This window comes from Tachysurus vachellii, chromosome 2, assembly GCF_030014155.1.
Source record: "Tachysurus vachellii isolate PV-2020 chromosome 2, HZAU_Pvac_v1, whole genome shotgun sequence".
Taxonomy (NCBI): Eukaryota; Metazoa; Chordata; class Actinopteri; order Siluriformes; family Bagridae; genus Tachysurus; species Tachysurus vachellii.
This window is the reverse complement of record NC_083461.1, coordinates 6,140,571-6,159,696: the sequence shown is the minus strand read 5'-3', so window position 1 is coordinate 6,159,696 and position 19,126 is coordinate 6,140,571. Positions and strand designations below refer to the sequence as shown.

Below are 19,126 nucleotides of genomic sequence, written 5' to 3'. Positions count from 1 at the left end.
GTAATAATAAATAGACTTGAAAAATTGTGGGTATCTTATAAAGAAATGTTTAAATGGGAGCTCTGGGGGCAGGGTGTTGGAGTTACTAGGAACAAAGTGGGGGTTGCAAACTGGGGGGTTGTATGACTGGGACAAATCACAATGACACAAATTGTGTCATTCTTTAAAACATTCAGTGGAGTTACAACAGGACAGACACGTTTGGTAAAATATATATTTTATTTATTTCTTCATACAAAGAAATATGAATGTTCAGTATTTAATTGTCTAGAAATATCTGCTCCATTTTGCTCGTTCACTGTGTAAAATTATTTTATATAGATACCACAAAATACTTGATTTGCTAGCCTATTTATTATATGTGGGAGAAGACAAAACATCACTATCTGAATATCAGGTTGAATAAAACTCAACCATAAACAGATGCATCTTTACCATGAGCAGAGGTTTTAAAATTCTCCCCAACAAATAAAAACCGAAGGCTTCTCAAGTAAATCCGTCAACTCCAGAAGACATTTCAAAGGCAAAACATTCTTAAAACCGCTTTGTGGAAGAGATGTGTTTTCTTTGTGTTTCTGCAAATAAAAAAAAAAAAAATAGCACTGTTGAGGTAGCAGAAACTTCCATTCTCAACCACTGTACAAATGGCCCACAATTAGGTCCAATCTGAATGCTGGAAACAAATGATCCCTTTATGGTTCCAGAGAGATTTACCAAGTTTGGTTTGTTTGGTGTGTGTGTGTTTTTTTTTTGTTGTTGTTTGTTGTTTATTATTGTAATAAATGAAGATTGAAAATAGAAGAACGTGAAAGATGTCTAAAAAGTTGTGCCTTCTTTTCTTTTCTGCTCGTTTTTGAAATCCACATGTAGTGGACGCTCACAGATACCGTACGTCTTCACATCTGACTTGTATTATAATCCGGCTTCTAAATGGAATCATGTAGGCTTGAGCATCATACAAACTATTTAGAGGCACAAAATCCTCAAAAGGATAATCAATGAGCCGTTGCTCTCCACATCTGTGTTCCACACCCATTCATCCACCTCAACCCTGTTCAGAAACTATTATAGAAATTTCCTTTGCCGATTTCTCTGTATTATGTCAAAATCTTTCAGAGTTATTAGGTAGAACCTTCAAGCTCAGCCAATCCTGCCGCACTACTTGCAGTAGATTTGCTCATGCCTTTTGCATAATGTTGTGCATTTAAGAATTAGACACAATATTGAGAAGTTATCCCGATTCGTTGTTTTCGTTAGACTGAGGAGTAGCACGTAAAGCACATCTATGCTGAGGTCTTTCTCTTGTCTTGGAGGCTATAAGATAAAGAACAGATGGCTAGCTAGACAGTTTCTCCCTCTTGCATAAAAAAAAAAAAAAAAAAAAAAAAAAAGTATTCAAGTAGAAAGAAAAAATGAGGTCTAAAATATGCAACAAAAAACCGAGACAAAAACATGAGGCTTTATAATAAAGTTTTAGATTTGCAAGCTAATTTGGCAAAAAAAAAAAAAAGAAAGTAATCAACCCTAAAAAAGGATGAATCAGAATATGAGATGTTAATTTTTTTTAGATTTACATCCACTTCCAATTTGAGATCATACAGTATGATTGAGGAACCAGATCATCTTCTGACTGCACTTTACCTCATATCACACCTATATCTCTGGCTACATCTCTGGCACTTACCAAATTTGATTCAACTCATTATCACAAGAAGCAACGAGACCTGAGAGATCTAATCAGGTTTATGTTATATAATTAGCATAAGGACATGTTGCCTCAGTGTATTCCACCGCACAATTGCTCCATTGATAAAATGCCCATTCATAGTGAGCGTTGCTAGAAAATAAAATGGGATACACTATGCATGAATCAAGGACGCTGTGAGTAGCGATTAGGTCTATTGATCAAACCGTTGTTATTTTGCAAGAAGAAGGGAAAGAAAGTAGGAATGTTGTGGGGAAGGGGTGTAAATATGAGCCAGATGCGCTGTACAAATATGGTTAGGCAGCTTAGTGAATTAATTGCTTAAAAATTAAAAAATAAATTATTATAAAATAGATTTCTGTACATTTACATATATATATAGATAGATAGATAACAATTGTCACATCTTTTGCCATTACAAACTCAAATAAATTTCAGTTTTTGTAGTTCATTTCAGTCCCAACCAAAGTTGTGTCCAGTCATCTGGTAGAACTTCATATTAAAGGGCCGGTAAAAGTCTCGTAACCTCTGCACCACCTCCGGATCGATGTTGGGGTGTGTTCGGCCTTTAGTTTTGCCCAGGCAGTGAGGCTTGCTGCTTCCTTCAGCCTTCTTCAGACATGGAAAGCCCTTGGTCTTGTTGAAATAGAAGTGTTTGTCTGTGATGATCCTCTTCAGGCCCAGGAAGTCCTGCACACGGCCGAGTTCTCCAGCTGGGTCACTGATCAGCCGCTCGCCGCTCACAAACAGGATCTGATTCATGGGGAAGAACTGGAGCCAGTTGTCAAGGTGCTTGGCGTAGATACCAATCTGGATGGCGCTCCATGAGGTGTCGATTAGGCCTGTAGTCCTGTTTTTGAAAGTCAGGCTTTCAAAGGTGGGAATGTCTGGCTTTTTAGACAGTGTCTGTGTGTAGTCTGAGATGGCCCGGGTGACCGGATCCCTCACCACCACTATGAGTTTGGTTGAAGGTGACATGGAGTAGATCCGAGCTGGAGCTTCACGGGTCACAAAGTAGCTGGGCGTCTTCTCCATGGTGATCTGACCCTCCAGGGTTTTGGGCATCAGGTCTCTGATAGCAGAAGAAAAAAAGGTTAAGATGTTGGTCTAATGAAAGCAAAATGCACGAGTCAATAACCGTGACAGACTAGGCATGTTGACTATCAATGATTCAATGCTTCGGGACTTGAAGCAATTAGCATTATTTGATCAAAGATTCTCTAATGGAAGCTAATAAGCATGCTATCCATTTCCCGGAGCTACTGGCATTGGTGTCTGTACCACACAGGGCATCAATATAGAATTAATGCAAGCACTTTTATTTTGATTGAAACTAGTAATATTGTCTTAAAGGAAAGGAAGGTTTTGAGGAAAAGTCAGCATTTAAAGAGGTCCAAGAAGCACACTAGAGTTTGTGGTCTAGTTTGGTCAGCGAAGAATAAATGTAGCCAGAACTCTTTACATTATTAGACACTTAAGAACATAAAGTGTAACAGACTCTTTCCAGTAGTTAGCCAAGTTCTTAGCGCAACCTTTCATAATCATTTACGTTACAGATGAAAGCTGATCTACTTTGTTTAAGCAAAGAAATCCAGTGCTTGGAGGGGTAAGCGGGGGAAAGGGATATGTTACATGAGTACATATAATCAAGGTGCATTTGAGAACAAGTCGTTTTGAGTGAAAAGGCAACCCGGACCAAATGCCAAGCAGAGTCAGGTTGCTGATTCAGATAACGTAGGAAAGAGTGGATTATAGTGTGGTGATAAGAGTAAGACAGATAGATAGTTTGACAGATTGTTATGTTTGGAAGGGGAAATATACCATATTACTTACTGTGTCTCTGCACTGAGAGATTCAGTAAGCTGATGAATAAAATTAAACATGCCTGCTTTACTCATTCATTCATTCATCTTCTACCGCTTATCCGAACTACCTCGGGTCACGGGGAGCCTGTGTCTATCTCAGGCGTCATCGGGCATCAAGGCAGGATACACCCTGGACGGAGTGCCAACCCATCACAGGGCACACACACACTCTCATTCACTCACACAATCACACACTACGGATAATTTTCCAGAGATGCCAATCAACCTACCATGCATGTCTTTGGATCGGGGGAGGAAACTGGAGTACCCGGAGGAAACCCCCGAGGCACGGGGAGAACATGCAAACTCCACACACGCAAGGCGTGCAAATCGAACCCCCAACCCTGGAGGTGTGAGGCGAACGTGCTAACCACTAAGCCACCATGCCCCCCCTTTGAAGTGCACATTAACCTAACAAATGAAACAATTTGCTCATTGAGTTTTAGCCTAAAGTGGTTAAAAGACACACCTAGAACATCCCAATTAGTTAGTAGTTTTGCAACAAGCTGGCAAACACTCACAGTATATGTTTGTGCAAGAAGGTCTGGTAAGCTAGCAAGTCTCCAATTCCCTTTGATGGTGTGTTCAGTCCAATTTTGGAGTACCCGATCCTGATCAGACATCAACAAAACCTAAATAAGCCCCGCATCCCTTAGAGTGTTGGAGCACACCTACCAACAGGACTTGATGGATTATTGTCTCAGGGGTAACAGGCAGTGTTCTCAGTTCCGGGGCTAAGTTACAGCCGTATTGTCAAAAGGCCTGTCAGCATCTAGTGTAATCCTGATTTCCGTGTTTACACCCTGCAAACGCAACACTACACTGTGCTTCAAGAGTCCACAAACAATGCACAAGTGGTATCTGCTTTCCCCACTTCATAATCTCTTTGTAAAAGGCTGGTTAAGAACAAGTTTGCTAACTCGAGAGGTGAGAGACTCCACAGAAAAGAAAAGGTTTGGTTAATCACATGGGAAATAGTCAAGTCTTGAGAGGAATTTTTTGCATGTTGCCATTTGAGATAAGAGGTTCACCTAAAATAGATTTCAAGAACCAGTGGCTAGATATCCTCAGTGAATCGGGGATGGAAAAAAAAAATCTGTATGATAGCAACGTCAATCATAAGGTGTCAATCCAGAAATGGAATGCAGCCAAGGGCAGAACGAGGTGAACTAATGATGCAGTGTATTTAATACGAAGCTGTTGGCAGACTGGTGTATCCAGCCTCTTAAAAATAGTCAGCCACTGATCCAATTATGATAATGTCAGGGAGATTTCTGCTGCCTCAGAAGAAAGACCAGTTAATCGTCATTAATAGCCTGGTAAACAGATGAGCTTAGCACCTATGTTTCGGCGCAACATCGAGTAGAACCCCGGAGTTGGTTAACGTTAAGTTTTAGAAACTTTTGAGACAACTGAAAAGCACAGCAGAGGTTTATTGCTTTACAGACAAGTGTTCAGGAAATATAAACTTGATGTATGACTAGTGTTAAGCTCGTAAGATTGTGGTTAGGGTGTAAGAGTCACCTATTAATTCCTAATTATCAGGAGGAAAGGAAACATTTGTGTTTGTGTGTGGGTTTGGTAATGAATGCCAACATCGGCGGTTTCACTGCTAAATGAACCCCCCACAAATTCATTCACACTAATGTGTGTACTCAGCCTCAGGGATAAAATTGCACAAAAGAACACCACAACCACTGTTGAATCCATGGAATAACCTTTCAATTAACCACTCTTTTTTTTTTTTTTACCTAAACTGAAATCCCATAACTGGAACTTTTTTTATAGAGTAAAACATTTTTTAAATTAGTAAAATTAAGGCTTGAAATCTGAAGACATGGAGCAAGAATATTGATGGTGGGTGAAAGGTTAGAAATCCAAAAGAAAATAAAAGGCAAATGAGGAGGACCATGACAAGCCTCCACCCATCCTGTTATCCCTTTACTGCTTCTCAGAGCAAAAGGAAAAAGAAGGTATAGAGAGAAAAGGGGGTTTGAGGAGGACAAGTGGCCAAGCCCTTGGACGAACAATGCCTATTCTCACCCATTTTGATTTATGAGGTGGTTCTTTTTGGATGGTCTGTCAGCAAACAGGCCACACTCTGACACTGGTGCCCTCTTCTTTCCCCCTGCTTTACTTTCAAACAGAGCATTGTGCTCGAGTGATCTGAGAGAAGCTAGGCCAGAGCAGAAAGGGGGAAGGGGCACTCACAGAGGCCTGAGTGGGGCACTTCTCCTTCACTTTGGGGTAAGAGAAAGAGAGAGGATGTGGAGAGCCCTTGAGTTGAGTGCACAGCAGCTAGAGTGTCTCTGGGGGAATGGCCCGAGCACAGGCTGCCAACAGAGAGGGTTAAGATATTGGACTGATTAATTATTTACCATAGGATTAGAAAGGGGATAGGTGTGCTTGAAAAAAGATTCTCCTGATAAAAGAGGGGTGTACCTCTCAACAAGGCAAGGTCAGAAAGTGGTCATGTTACTTGACAGTTTTCTAAGAATTCTAGCTAAGACTTGTAATTTTAGCACTGCCGTACTGGACACATCAGGGGAGGCAAATCTGACAGGCCTTCTACAGCATCTTTTTAAACTGTTACCTCTTCCAGGTTTATCGGTGTTCTTAGACAACAATCCTATCTGACCTTTCCTAACTTTCCCAGTTTGTCCTGGGAATTTTAATCTCCCATAAAAACTCCACTTTGGGCTTCACACAGGCTGTATGTGTTTATTCTCATAACACAGCTTGCTCTTTTCAGTAGCAAGGTCAACTGCCTCTTGTGCAGCGGAAGACTTATCCAAGTTGAAAGAGATGCCAAAAAGAGGGAACACGGTTATCTACAGCCTCCCTCTTTCACATTACTTCAAGTGCAGCAATAAAACACTCCTGAGGCCTGACTCGTGAGATCAACAGAGATAAAGTCAGGAAAAGAGAGCGGGGGGAGAATGACGAGAGCCGTTATGTGTTGCATTTCTGCTCCTGTTTCCAATTCCATGTCCTGATGTGCTGATAAGACGGTTTTGCTTACATAAAACCATGACATTGTTTTTCTGTCTGTAACATTTCATGCACAGCATTCAAGAGACAAAGAGATGATTTTATATCTCTGCTTATTTCTTACAGCAATAATTTGAATGACCAAAACTGTTGTCAACCTTGAGGTTAGGGTCGATGGCTATGAAGTTCATCAAGGACAAAAAAAAACACACAGGTCTGCGTGATGTGTACACAAGGTATGGTATAACTCAGCCAAACACGTCAAATACAACCTAAAAACAGGCCTGCACCAGTGTGTCCATCATGTGAAATACCAGAACAGACAAAGTCCAGAACCACGGAGCACTTACATACTCTCAAATTGCACTCAAACAATCAACACTGCTCTGTGTGAGCGAAGTGACAGGGTGTGTTACAGACACTCTCAAACCCAGATAGAGCTCTTCGCCATGGGTTCCCACACTCTTGTCTGTCTCCAATAATCGAGCTATTGATTACAGTGCCTTAACCCTAGGCTAGTGAGGCCAAAGAGATCTAAGCACTCGATTGACACTTTACCCAACCTAGAAGGAAATACATCCCTTGTCCCAACTCTCTTACTCATTCAATAACTTACTAGTCTGAGAATTAAGAAATGCCATTTATTCTTGTTATAGTTTATGAATCCCAACCCTAGTTTGGCAAAAAATACAAAAAATAAATAAATAAATGTATGAGACTTAATTATGTGTCTGTCTTTCTCATGTTCAAAGCTAGTTGGCAAGGTATGGCAAAGAGCTAACAAAATAGTCCACTTTTGGCATCTTCTATTCAAGGTGCCTGGTACAACCAAGTGCATATGTCTATTTCCTATGCACTTGGTTGTACCGTGTCTCGTCTCCAGTGGTGGTAATCACACAGCCAAACCAAACCAGGTAAAGTCCATTTTTACTGCACAGCACAGCACAAGCCAACAGTTTACGAATTGAAAGAGAAAGTGACGTGACATACGGCTAAGTACGGTGACCCATACTCAGAATTTGTTCTATGCATTTAACCCATCCAAAGTGAACACACACACACCGTGAACACACACCCGGAGCAGTGGGCAGCCATTTATGCTGCGGCGCCCATGAGCAGTTGGGTGGGGTTCGGTGCCTTGCTCAAGGGCACCTCAGTCGTGGCCGGCCCGAGACTCGAACCCACAACCTTAGGGTTAGGAGTCAGACTCTCTAACCATTAGGCCACGACTTCCCCAGTTTAGGCTCATCCTTGCGCCAGTGGATAATCTCCACTGGATACTGTTAACTTGTACCTAAGAATTCCTGGTGTCATCATAATAAATGTCCTATGTTCGTCCCAGGACTCCTGTAAACACACGCAGGACTGTCTGCATGCACTGTTTTACCCCTAAATCTACACCTAGAAGACAGGTTTGATTTTGAGTCTTGCAAAGGATCTTTTTCATGTAATGTCAGGGAATTTATGCTTGAGACGGTTGGCTTGTTCAAGGATCTAAATCTGAATAAAGGGTATAGGGTATGTAGAATACATTCGACCCTTTCTTGCAATGGAAGCATCAGGCATCCATCTCCTGACACTTCATTATCCAGAATTAAGCACACCAGAGATCTGCTCTTCACCTGTAAAGCCACAGCCAAACTACTCTACAGGGTACTCTTTGTGTGTTTGTGTGTCCTCTTATTGTTTTTTCTTCTCTCCTTGGCTCTCCATCACCTGCTTTCTCTCTTTCACCCATCCTTGGCATGTAACCCTTCCCCTGGAGTACGGTAAAGAGACGTAATAAGTTACCTTTTCTCAGATGTGTGTCTGATCCCTGTGTGTCTCGGGTGCAACCGTGGCTGAGTCGTGTTTCTTTCTCGGGAGTTCACTCTGCGAGCACGTCACCCTATCTGTATCAGCCACACTCAGAGAGCCTCTTTAGGAGAGTGTCTGCTCCGAGGGATGAATAATGGAAGAACATGGAAAATCAGAGATGCTGACCTGGTGTTGTCCTGCAGCTGACACTGATGCGTACACACAGAGGCTCTTCTGACAGAAATACTTTTGCACTTGGCTAGGATCCTAAAGACCGCATTAGCCAATGGAGATTTATTCCTAAAGGTTGTATGGTAAAGCAATGCTAAAGGGAAACTCAGTGTATATTGAGGTAGATGTAAGCAGCTGTACTGTAAGTATCATTTAAGCTGTATGTTTTGTCTAACAGCCTATGTGGCATACGGCCCAATGGCTGGCTTTGGGCTAAACAGTTTATCTCCGCTGGGAAAATACAAAGGATTTACAGTACCAACCAGAAAATAATGAAGATAGACAGGCACTACACAAATATGTGTTTTGACAGAATATATCTGTGGAAAAAAAAAGAACCACTGCCTCTTTGGTTTTGTGGTGCACTCTGCCAGTCACAATTTCAGCAATTTCTCTCACACAAACTCACTCGCTGAGAAAAATACAAGCACAATTTTCGGCTGCAAGTACAAACTCGCTCTGAACTGCAGCGGTCTCTGTGAGAAGTGCATAATGACGTGCATAAATCACGGTTGCTCAACTTAAATAACTCTCCATCTGAAGTGAGTTTGTTCAGGTTTACTTGCTGCTCTTCACTGCCTTGAGAAAGCTTGCTAAAATAAAAAAAAAACTCCCGAGCACCACATTGCGTTCCAGCGTCTCTGCCATGCCAGCTGCATGGAATTACTAGTCGCGAGCGGCTCGGTATGTGCTCTAAATAAAACATGCGTAGAAATGAAGTGGCACTCACACCTAGAGTTCAAACAACAACGCAATAAAGAACAAGCAGAAGTGTTTGACTGTAGGTGCGTACTGGCTGTGCTAGATATTTCCTAGCATTGAGATTGTTTAAAGAATCTGTACTGGAAATGGATATTTAAACAGTGCAAAAGAACCCCGATAACAAAAAACTCTGACTCAGTGACACTGAATCGTTTTGGTTAGGCTAACACACTTTCTAACTTTTTGATATTTAGGACCGAACCCGAACGCACTTGACTTTCAGCACTCAAGTTTCCCAACTGAGTAGAGCATCCAACTTGGAGTAATTAATCAGCCTGCATAAATAACCTAGCAGATAATGGCCATTTGTGCTAATCTGGCTTCTTTGGTCCTTAGCGGCTATCAACCCAGAGCTCTAGTGTTTGTCTTGCTCGAGTAATCCGCTCTGATAAGCCTGTTTGCTCCGAGTGTTTGTGCAGGGAGTTAACGGACTCCGTTCACATTCCAATAGTAGTAAAGCAAGTCCTTAGTATAGCAGCGTGATCAGAGAAATGCAAGAGTCTTACAACGTTAAAAAAGGAAAAGCCATATAGGTGGCAGCAAGACTTTTTTGAGTGATCTTCAATGTCCCGGTTTTCAAAGCCAAGACGCAAACCCCCCCCCTTCTTCTGAAGCGAAACGTTCTCTCGAGAGAGCATCCTGTTTTGCTTGGCACGCATTCCTCCCCAGCTGAAGTGTGTTTGAAGACAGGTGAGCGTTAAGCACTGGGGATTTCCTGTGTCTATCTGTCCATCACCACCAGGTTCATGCTTAAACATTTCTACAGTCTGCTGGCATTCTCCTCACCCAGCATATAATTATCTAAATTGTGCAGAAATAGCAACATACAGTAAGTGACATTTAAACTGCTCGGTTAATGCAGGAAGAAGCACAGTAGTGCGCTCTCCTCCGGCCGTCACGAAGCACCGTCGAGGTAGTGATTTCCGCAGAGGGAATACGGACCAGTGTATAATAAAAAAAAAAAAAGACTAGGTTTCACTTTTCAAGCCTGTGTTATTATGGAAAGGATGTCCGAAATATCAAAATCTCAATGACAAATGTTTTCACTTCCCTTCCTTATTCTTTTCTCCACTGTCCCTGTTCCAAGTCGCCTCACAGTTCCACGTGAAACGAGATCCGTACCACCCGTGCCAGAAAGACATGCCGTTCCAAAACCACAAAATGTGGATGCGAGTAGACATTTGAGAAATGAGCTATGACATGAAGAGAGAGAACAAAAACTACCGCTTGGCTTGGCTTGTTTTCGTTATGACTTTAGAGTTACATATCGGTGAGTGAGTCAGTAAATGATTTTAATGTCTATAATCGTGCTCCTTGATGTTCACTTATGAATCCAAAGCGCTATAAATGGCTAATGGAAACAGAAAAAGTTATAATTCAGCAACATGAAAAACATACCAAACAAATGATGATGATTTTTGGTATACGGCTAAGCACAAGAGCAAAGGAATGCTTTAGTAAAGAGAAATTGATAAGTTGGCAGTTTCTTGTTTAACAAAAATAGCAACACTGCTAGCATGAAAATGCTAACAAGCAGCATTTTGTTTTGTTTACCAATGTAATGTTTGAATAATGTGTACTTTATTAATAATCATTGTCCTGCCTTCTTGTTTTCTATTGGCTCACAAGTTCTCTCTCACTCATTTTCTACTGCTTATCCGAACTACCTCGGGTCACGGGGAGCCTATGCCTATCTCAGGCGTCATCGGGCATCAAGGCAGGATACACCCTGGACAGAGTGCCAACCCATCGCAGGGCACACACACACACTCTCATTCACTCACACAATCAAACACTACGGACAATTTTCCAGAGATGCCAATCAACCTACCATGCATGTCTTTGGACCGGGGGAGGAAACCGGAGTACCCGGAGGAAACCCCCGAGGCACGGGGAGAACATGCAAACTCCAAACACACAAGGTGGAGGCGGGAATCGAACCCCCAACCCTGGAGATGTGAGGCGAACGTGCTAACCACTAAGCCACCGTGCCGCCCTGGCTCACAAGTTCTGTCTGTAAATTCACAGGTCAGAATTCACAAAGATGCTTCATTTGGGAAGTAAAAAAAAACACCTTTTATTTATGGGTTCTTTTCCCTTCAGAAAGTTGCCTCTTGTATGAAATTTATTCAGATTCGTTCTGTTGATTTATACGGAAAAAAAACCAGAAATCTTTCTCAGATATTGCCATAGCAACGGCGCAAAAAACATCCCTGACATGACTGAAGCGTAGATGTTAACATCTCTATTGATCAAACATCTTGGTCAAACTTCTTCCCACAAATCTGGGAAACTTTTTTTTTCCTCTCAAAATGCCATGCTTAAAAAAAAGTGTCAGTATCTATAGACTCTGCTTCTTTTGATAGCAGGGAGGGAAAAAAGATGAAGGAACATGAAAGGAGAGAAAAGGAATGAGTGAAGACACAAAAGAGGAAACAAGCCCTGGGCTCCAAACACACACCAGCTCTGTTGCCTGGGAGCTTCATTCATCTGTGCTCCAGCAAGCACATCAGCACTCGTTTGTGTGTTTGTGTGTGTGTGTGTGTGTGTGTGTTCCCTTAATCATCTGCTCTTTCTTGCAGGGGTTAATGGAAACCTCAGGGGGTCTCCCCTTTCTCCCAATCCTCTACTTTTTCCCTTGCTTTCATTCACTCTTCATCACAAACACACACACACAAACACACACACACACACACACACACACATCTATAACTGACACTGTCCCATCACCTCAACTACTTACAGTGCCATTTGTGTCCCACTGATCTTTCCAAATATTGAAGTCAATTAAAAACATTTAATATTTTATTTTTACGTTATATTATAGATGTGTATATAATGAACAAATAAGACATTGTATAAAGAGACAAAGTGTCCTTCTCAACAACGTATTTTCATATTTCAGATACAACATGAATCAAAGCTAGAACATCTACAGTATTTGTGCCTCTCCCAGCCCACTATAGCTCTAATACGCTTACTCGAATCTTTTTTTTTTTTGCTTATTCATTTATATTCAGGCTAAAAACACCATCTTCTCTCCGTCCTCCATTACAGGAAAATCCTCTATGAATATTACACCAGTCACAGGTTCAACAGGAAATTGCTGAATCATCCAAATTTCATAAGCTCACAAGGAGAAGAAAAGTATGTTCTCTCATTCTTTTTGTTCATTTATTTTGTATTTATCAATTTACAAAGGCTTTGTGTTATTGACCGACAAGTTCTGTTATACCGAAAGTACCAAAGTTACACAAATTTTATACAGAAAAAAAAATAATAATAACATTTTAAGCAAATCAATAGAATTATTAAAATTTCCTTAACAGCCTCTCGTCATCAGCATGAACGCTAGTTATTTTGGTTTGCTTTAAAAAAAAAAAACTCAATCCTGATACTCTTTTTAAGGCAAAGAAATATTGTAATAAATTCATTCATTCATTCATTTATCTCGGGTCACGGGGAGCCTGTGCCTATCTCAGGCGTCATCAGGCATCAAGGCAGGATACACCCTGGACGGAGTGCCAACCCATCACAGGGCACACACACACATACACTCTCATTCACTCACGCAATCACACACTACAGACAATTTTCCAGAGATGCCAATCAACCTACCATGCATGTCTTTGGACCGGGGGAGGAAACCGGAGTACCAGGAGGAAACCCCCGAGGCACGGGGAGAACATGCAAACTCCACACACACACAAGGTGGAGGTGGGAATCGAACCCCCAACCCTGGAGGTGTGAGGCGAACGTGCTAACCACTAAGCCACCGTGCACCCCTGTAATAAATTGGTAGAGACAAATATTCTCATCTTTTGTGATATTCTCATATTCTCCTATTTTTTATCTTCTCTTCTGTGTCTGGGCATTTTAAAGACTTCTTTTAGACTAAGATAAACTCGGTGTTAAGACTGCAGAAGGACGGCTGCTTATCTAAATGCCTGACTTTTAGAGAAAGAAAAAAAAAACATTTCTATAAAAATTTTTTAGACTCTTAACTTTGAAACACAGTCAAAACACCATCACTGGAACTTCCTGTCAGGAAACGAGTTCAAACCTAAATTTCACAGAGATTTCGACAGGATTTCAGGACATGACGTGACATTGGCGTTGCTTTAAGGTGACTTACCCTGGTAGCTGAATTAGTCAATGTCACACTGCATAACGTGAGCCCACAATGAGCCAGCATTTCACTACAACATTGGCTCAATTACCGATACTTGATGCATCCCTATTGACAGTATAAATAAAAAAACCTTATAAAAGCTTCTTTACTGGAACTTTTAGGCTTGTGGTTTTAACCTCATTGTCGGCTGACCACCACAGTGGCCCACCAGACTCTCCTGTCCCCAGGCTGCCCCGTTGCATAATTAGCCAGAGGTAATTTCGGGCCATTTTCTCCACCCCCTTTACTCTGGCCACCCCTGTAGCAAAGCCATGCCAGCTTAGGCAAAGAAAATGGGGGCCCTTATTTCCCCTCAGACACAATTTCTCTTTACCTCAAATCTCTCTTTCGCCCCGATGATCCATTGGTAAGCCGCACACCCACACCTAATGTACGATATTACATATATACTTATTTTTCCCCAAGTTGCACCTAATGCTACTTCTTGTAAAGATAAAATACAGGCATGTGAGAACAAGGCGATGGTGGGAGGAGACGGGGAGAAAGCGAAAAGAGAGGGTTTTTAAAGAATAGTAGCTGCTCCATAAAGGAGGTGTTGGGGATGGGCTGTTTTGGGGGAGGAGAGGGGTGTTGACGAGGCCACAATGGAGAATAATCTGCCGGTTAGGAAGACGCTGAGCAGTTTAGCCAACACTAAAGCGTGCTTGGGAGCAGCTCTTTGAGTTTGCCCAGCGAGCACCGAACTTGCCTTTCAATAGAGGATGTCAACCTGCTGACTGCTGAAAGGCCCAGCGGTCAGGGTTCAGCTCCAGCTGAGCTCAGGAAGTCTATTTCACTCTCAGAAAGCACGGCGCTTCTGCTGGGAAGCGATCGTTAATGCTGACCTGAGATCAGCCTCCGGCTCAGAATCTGATGGTATCTTCTTTTGATCAGAGGGTCACTGTGAGGCTGAACTGTGGTGTGGAAAATGTAACAAAAAATACGTTTGTAAAAAAATGAAAGGAAGGAAACTGGTAGTCGACGTGTGTGTATACAGTGTTGTAATTACAGGGGTCACAGGTCATGGGGTGCTGGATGTCAGTTAGCTTCAGGCTAAGCAAGTCTACATCATTTATTTGTGGGGTTCTTAAAGAAGAGTTCTATCTATCTATCTATCTATCTATCTATCTATCTATCTATGTATCTATCTATCTATCTATCTACAAAATTTCTTGTTTTAAAATGGGAACAATGAAATTAGGTTTGCATCTCCCAGATGAAAGGTTCTAAAAAAAAAAAAAAAATTAAATTAAATTAATTAAAATATAGATTTTTAATGAATGAATGCATTTATTTATTTATTTGTTTGTTTGTTTATTTATCTATTTATTTATTTATTTATTTATTTTATTCCTTTCATTATTACCATTATTATCATTGCTATCATAACTCTAGCTATTATTTCATTACTTGTGTATTTCCAACCCTAACACCCGTATTGCTTCAATTAACAGATTTAACCTTTTATTCATTCGTTTACTAATTGTACAATTATGCAACTGTAACTTTATTAAAGCTGAAAAGAAATATTGCTAATATGGTTTTTTTAAATATATATACAGATCTAGATATAATAGAGATTTTTTTTATAAAAGAGATTGATTGATCTCAGACTACATTGACGTTGAACGTGCTTAATATGTGAAAAGGCTGCTCATATAATCCAGCAATTTAAATACGTGAAATGTGTTACGTTTTCACTTTAAGTCTTTATTTCTGCTTTAAGAAGAAGAGTGGGATGGTGTGAGACTTTCATGCATGTGAAGGAGTTTCTGTAAAATGAACAGCATGACAACAAAAAGAAAATAAAAGGAAGTGTATGATTTGAGGCGTGTGTGTGTGTGTGTGTGTGTGTGTGTGTGTGTGTGTGCATGCTTGGCATCTGACAGGTCTCACCTGCTGTGCAGATGGTCTTTACACAGTCAGCGCTGTATGACGAACCGCCTGCTGACCCTTATCCACAGAGTGTTTGACCAACCGACACACACCACCTACTACAGCCCTTAGCTAATCGATACGTCTCATCCCCTAAGGAAACACCGGCTTGGGTCATTACTGTGTGTGTGTGTGTGTGTGTGTGTGTGTGCAGTACTAATCATCCCTGTCTAAACATTACACCCTAATCAACAGAAATAGCATCTAATAACAAAGAAGCAGCTTTGTTTCTTTACGATTTGCCCTTCCGCTAATCTAGGTCTGCCATGGAGGCAGGAAATGTAGAAGCGTGTATTCCAGGTCAGCTACACAGTGACCCCGACTTCCTGAACCTGGAGGATAAAAGCATACTGAAGGGATCCTGAACGCTGGGGATGGATGAAGGTCCTCGTCTGGATGATACAGAGGGAGGTCTTTCAAGCAAACTTTCAAGTAACAGACCTCCAAACACTTCCTGAGGCAGATAGCAGAACGGTTTTCTCCTTGCAGAAAACAACGCTCTGCTTGTCCCTTTGTCAGGTGGCGCTAACCAGAAAGACTACTGTTCAGTCCCCTTTAATCACAGCATGGACTCCGAGAGCTTGTTTTTTTTTTGTCGAGCGCACACTCGACATGCTGTTCTCTACCACGTCTCTCTTTCAGGGCTTTAGGAAAAAAAAAACACAGCTTTGATCACTTTTGATAGGTCAAGGTTTAAAAAGCTGTGAAAAGACAAGACTCGAGGTGATTAGACATTCCGTCTGGTTTGATACCTTCGAGCCACTCGTAAATTAATATACAAGTACTCTGAAACCAGGATATAAAACGTCTCACGCTTTGGGCTTATAAATCACTATCTGTGCGGATCCTAAAGTTTTATCTAGGATTTGAATCCTTATGAACACAACTCGAATTCTCGGATCTGAAGACCAGCAGCTGATCGGTTCCAGCTGTGAGGCGGATTTGAACAACCGACGCTTCACGTTATCTAAGAGTAACAAAAAAGACAAGAGACGAAGTTTTTTTTTTCTTAAAGAATTTCTTGCAAATTATCGCAATAGTGACATATTTTAGTTTAGTTCTGAACCATTTATGAAAGGAGTCTCCAGCATCAAAGCTTTTCCATCACAGGAAAGTCATGTGGATGGAGGAGTTGATGCTTCCATGACAACAAGACAAACTGTGTGCACCACACGACATTACACCACACCATGCAATCCTTGATTATTTTTCTTTAAGAACATGTCCTTTTGTGTTTACTTCGTCGTTCTTAGTGATTTCATCACACAACCCACACATCAAGAAAATCACTCCTGTGACACTCTGGTATAAAACGTTCCTTCACAGTATGTCGTTCACGGCAGCAGCCGCTACAACGTCAGTCTCGTCTGAGTCTGGGTGGAATCTTGGAGAGGTGAAGTCTGGATTGTTAAAAGGTTAGAGTGTGTAGTGTGAAAGCAGGTTCCAGCAGATCACACAAAGCAAGAACATTACTGAAATGTTACACCACCAAAGCCCTGGGATTATTCAACACACTCCGCCATACACAAACACACAAACACACACACACACACTCACACACATTCCCACAGGGATGTGCAGAAAACCGGGTTAAATGCCGGTTTTAAGGATTGCGCAGGAAATCAAAACGAGACGATTTGTACTTTTGATCGAATGCCGTCGAAAAAGCCAAGTAAAGCTGGGATCAGAACTCTTTACTCAACTCATGTCTTTATTTTTAGAATTTTCTAAATATTATATATTTAGTATATTTTATAATAATACTACTATATTATTATATATTATTATATAGTAATATTATTATTATTAATAATAATAATAATCATCATAAAAATGTTCATTAATTTAATCATTTAATGTATGATTATTATTATTATTACTACTTTTATATATATATATATATATATATATATATATATATATATATATATATATATATATATATATATATATATATATATATATAAGTAGTAATAATAATAATAATAATAATAATAACATCATGTTGTTCCTTACATAAACATCTCAGATTATTTTCCTAAACATTTGTAAACTTTATTTTTCTAAGTTTAATCGAGACTTTCTCCGTTTTCTACATTTTGCTGGAGTTTATTGGAGAAATGTCTTTCATTAAATGAATTTTTTTTCGTCAGCTCGTCGAGCCGAGTCATGACATGGGATGTCTGTCTCGCCATAAAAAGTGTTTGCTCATTTTTTTTTATAGATTACAGTAAATCCACGAGACAGATATTCCCAGAACAAGAAGAAAACTGGGTGAGAAATTTCTGTAACATCTTAGCCACATTAAACTAAAAGAAAGAATCGTAATGACATCAAACACCGAAGAAAGATTTTCAAAGAAAGAAAGACTTTCAGCTACTTGAAAAAAAAATAGTTTTCAAATGTTCCTGTAAGGAATTAAACATGATTATATTTTATTATATTATATCTTTTTTTAAATAAAAGAACACCCCAATCTATTAAAATCCATCAACCGTAGAAGAAAATGACACTTTTTCATTTAATAATGACTTTTAGAAATTTTTTAAACATTTATAGCTACATTTAATGCCGTAGAACATTTTGAGAGAAAACTTAGGGATTTAATATAAACCTGTGATCTGTATTAGAGACGATTATACAGAAAATTAATAAGCAACTTACCAAACAGAACTGAGAACTTAACAGGGCTGTGGTACAAAAGTTAAACGTCTACAGCTGTTCTTTGTCTAACACACACACACACACACACACGGAGAGAGACGCACACACACACACACACACCACACACACACACACACACGGAGAGAGACACGCACACACACACACACATTCACACACACGGAGAGAGACGCGCACACACACACACACACACGCACACACGACACACACACACACGGAGAGAGACACGCACACACACACACACACACACACACACACACACACATGGAGAGAGACACGCACACACACACACACACACATTCACACACACACACCACACACACACACACACACACTCACACACTCACACACTACACACACACACGCCTTAGATCAAATAATCACATTCATACTCATATAGTGACAAGAAAATTAGCTGGAAAAGTTAACAAGAATTCAACAGTCCAACCCAATTAAACCTCTCTCTCTCTCTCTCTCTCTCTCTCTCTCTCTCTCTCTTTTTTTTTTTTTTTATAAAAACAACACACTGTATAAAGTCATCACCTTCTCCACTAAACTCTCTCTCTGTCCCCACCTTCTGTTTCAAACCCCAAAATCACTTCATTAATCACACGTGTTCTACAACACTGCTGGATCTCCATACGCAATCAATGGAGCGACGCTTCACAAACGCCAAACTGCGCCCAGACACTTTATCTCTCCTCGTGACAGAGCTCTAGGTTCCGACGTCGTGATTAGGCCCGGAGCTGAGCGAGCAGCTGTGTTTAAGCAACGCTCACTCATAAAGAGTCTGGAGAGATTCACTGCCCTTTTTCTCTCCTCGCTCACTAAACACCAATTTTGGCATTAAAAAAAAAAGGTTTGTGCATTTTGTTTGTGCACTTTGCCTTCATCCCAACAACAGCAGCTATAGGATTTCAGTGGTGTCACATGTCTGAGTTAAAGCAGCTGCAATGCGTGAGAGATCAGTAAAGCTAAACACGGAGT

At 40.6% G+C, this 19,126-nt stretch overlaps 1 protein-coding gene across 1 annotated transcript in view; it reads right to left on the bottom strand.

Moving 5' to 3' along the window:
- Nucleotides 1-206: 206 nt before the first annotated feature.
- Nucleotides 207-19,126, bottom strand: part of hs3st3b1b (heparan sulfate (glucosamine) 3-O-sulfotransferase 3B1b) — a 22,403-nt gene continuing 3,483 nt past the window's right edge. The window contains exon 2 of the mRNA XM_060894826.1: nt 207-2,777. Coding sequence (XP_060750809.1) covers nt 2,159-2,777 — 619 coding nt within the window. The 3' untranslated portion in view covers nt 207-2,158. The remainder of the gene's footprint in view (nt 2,778-19,126) is intronic.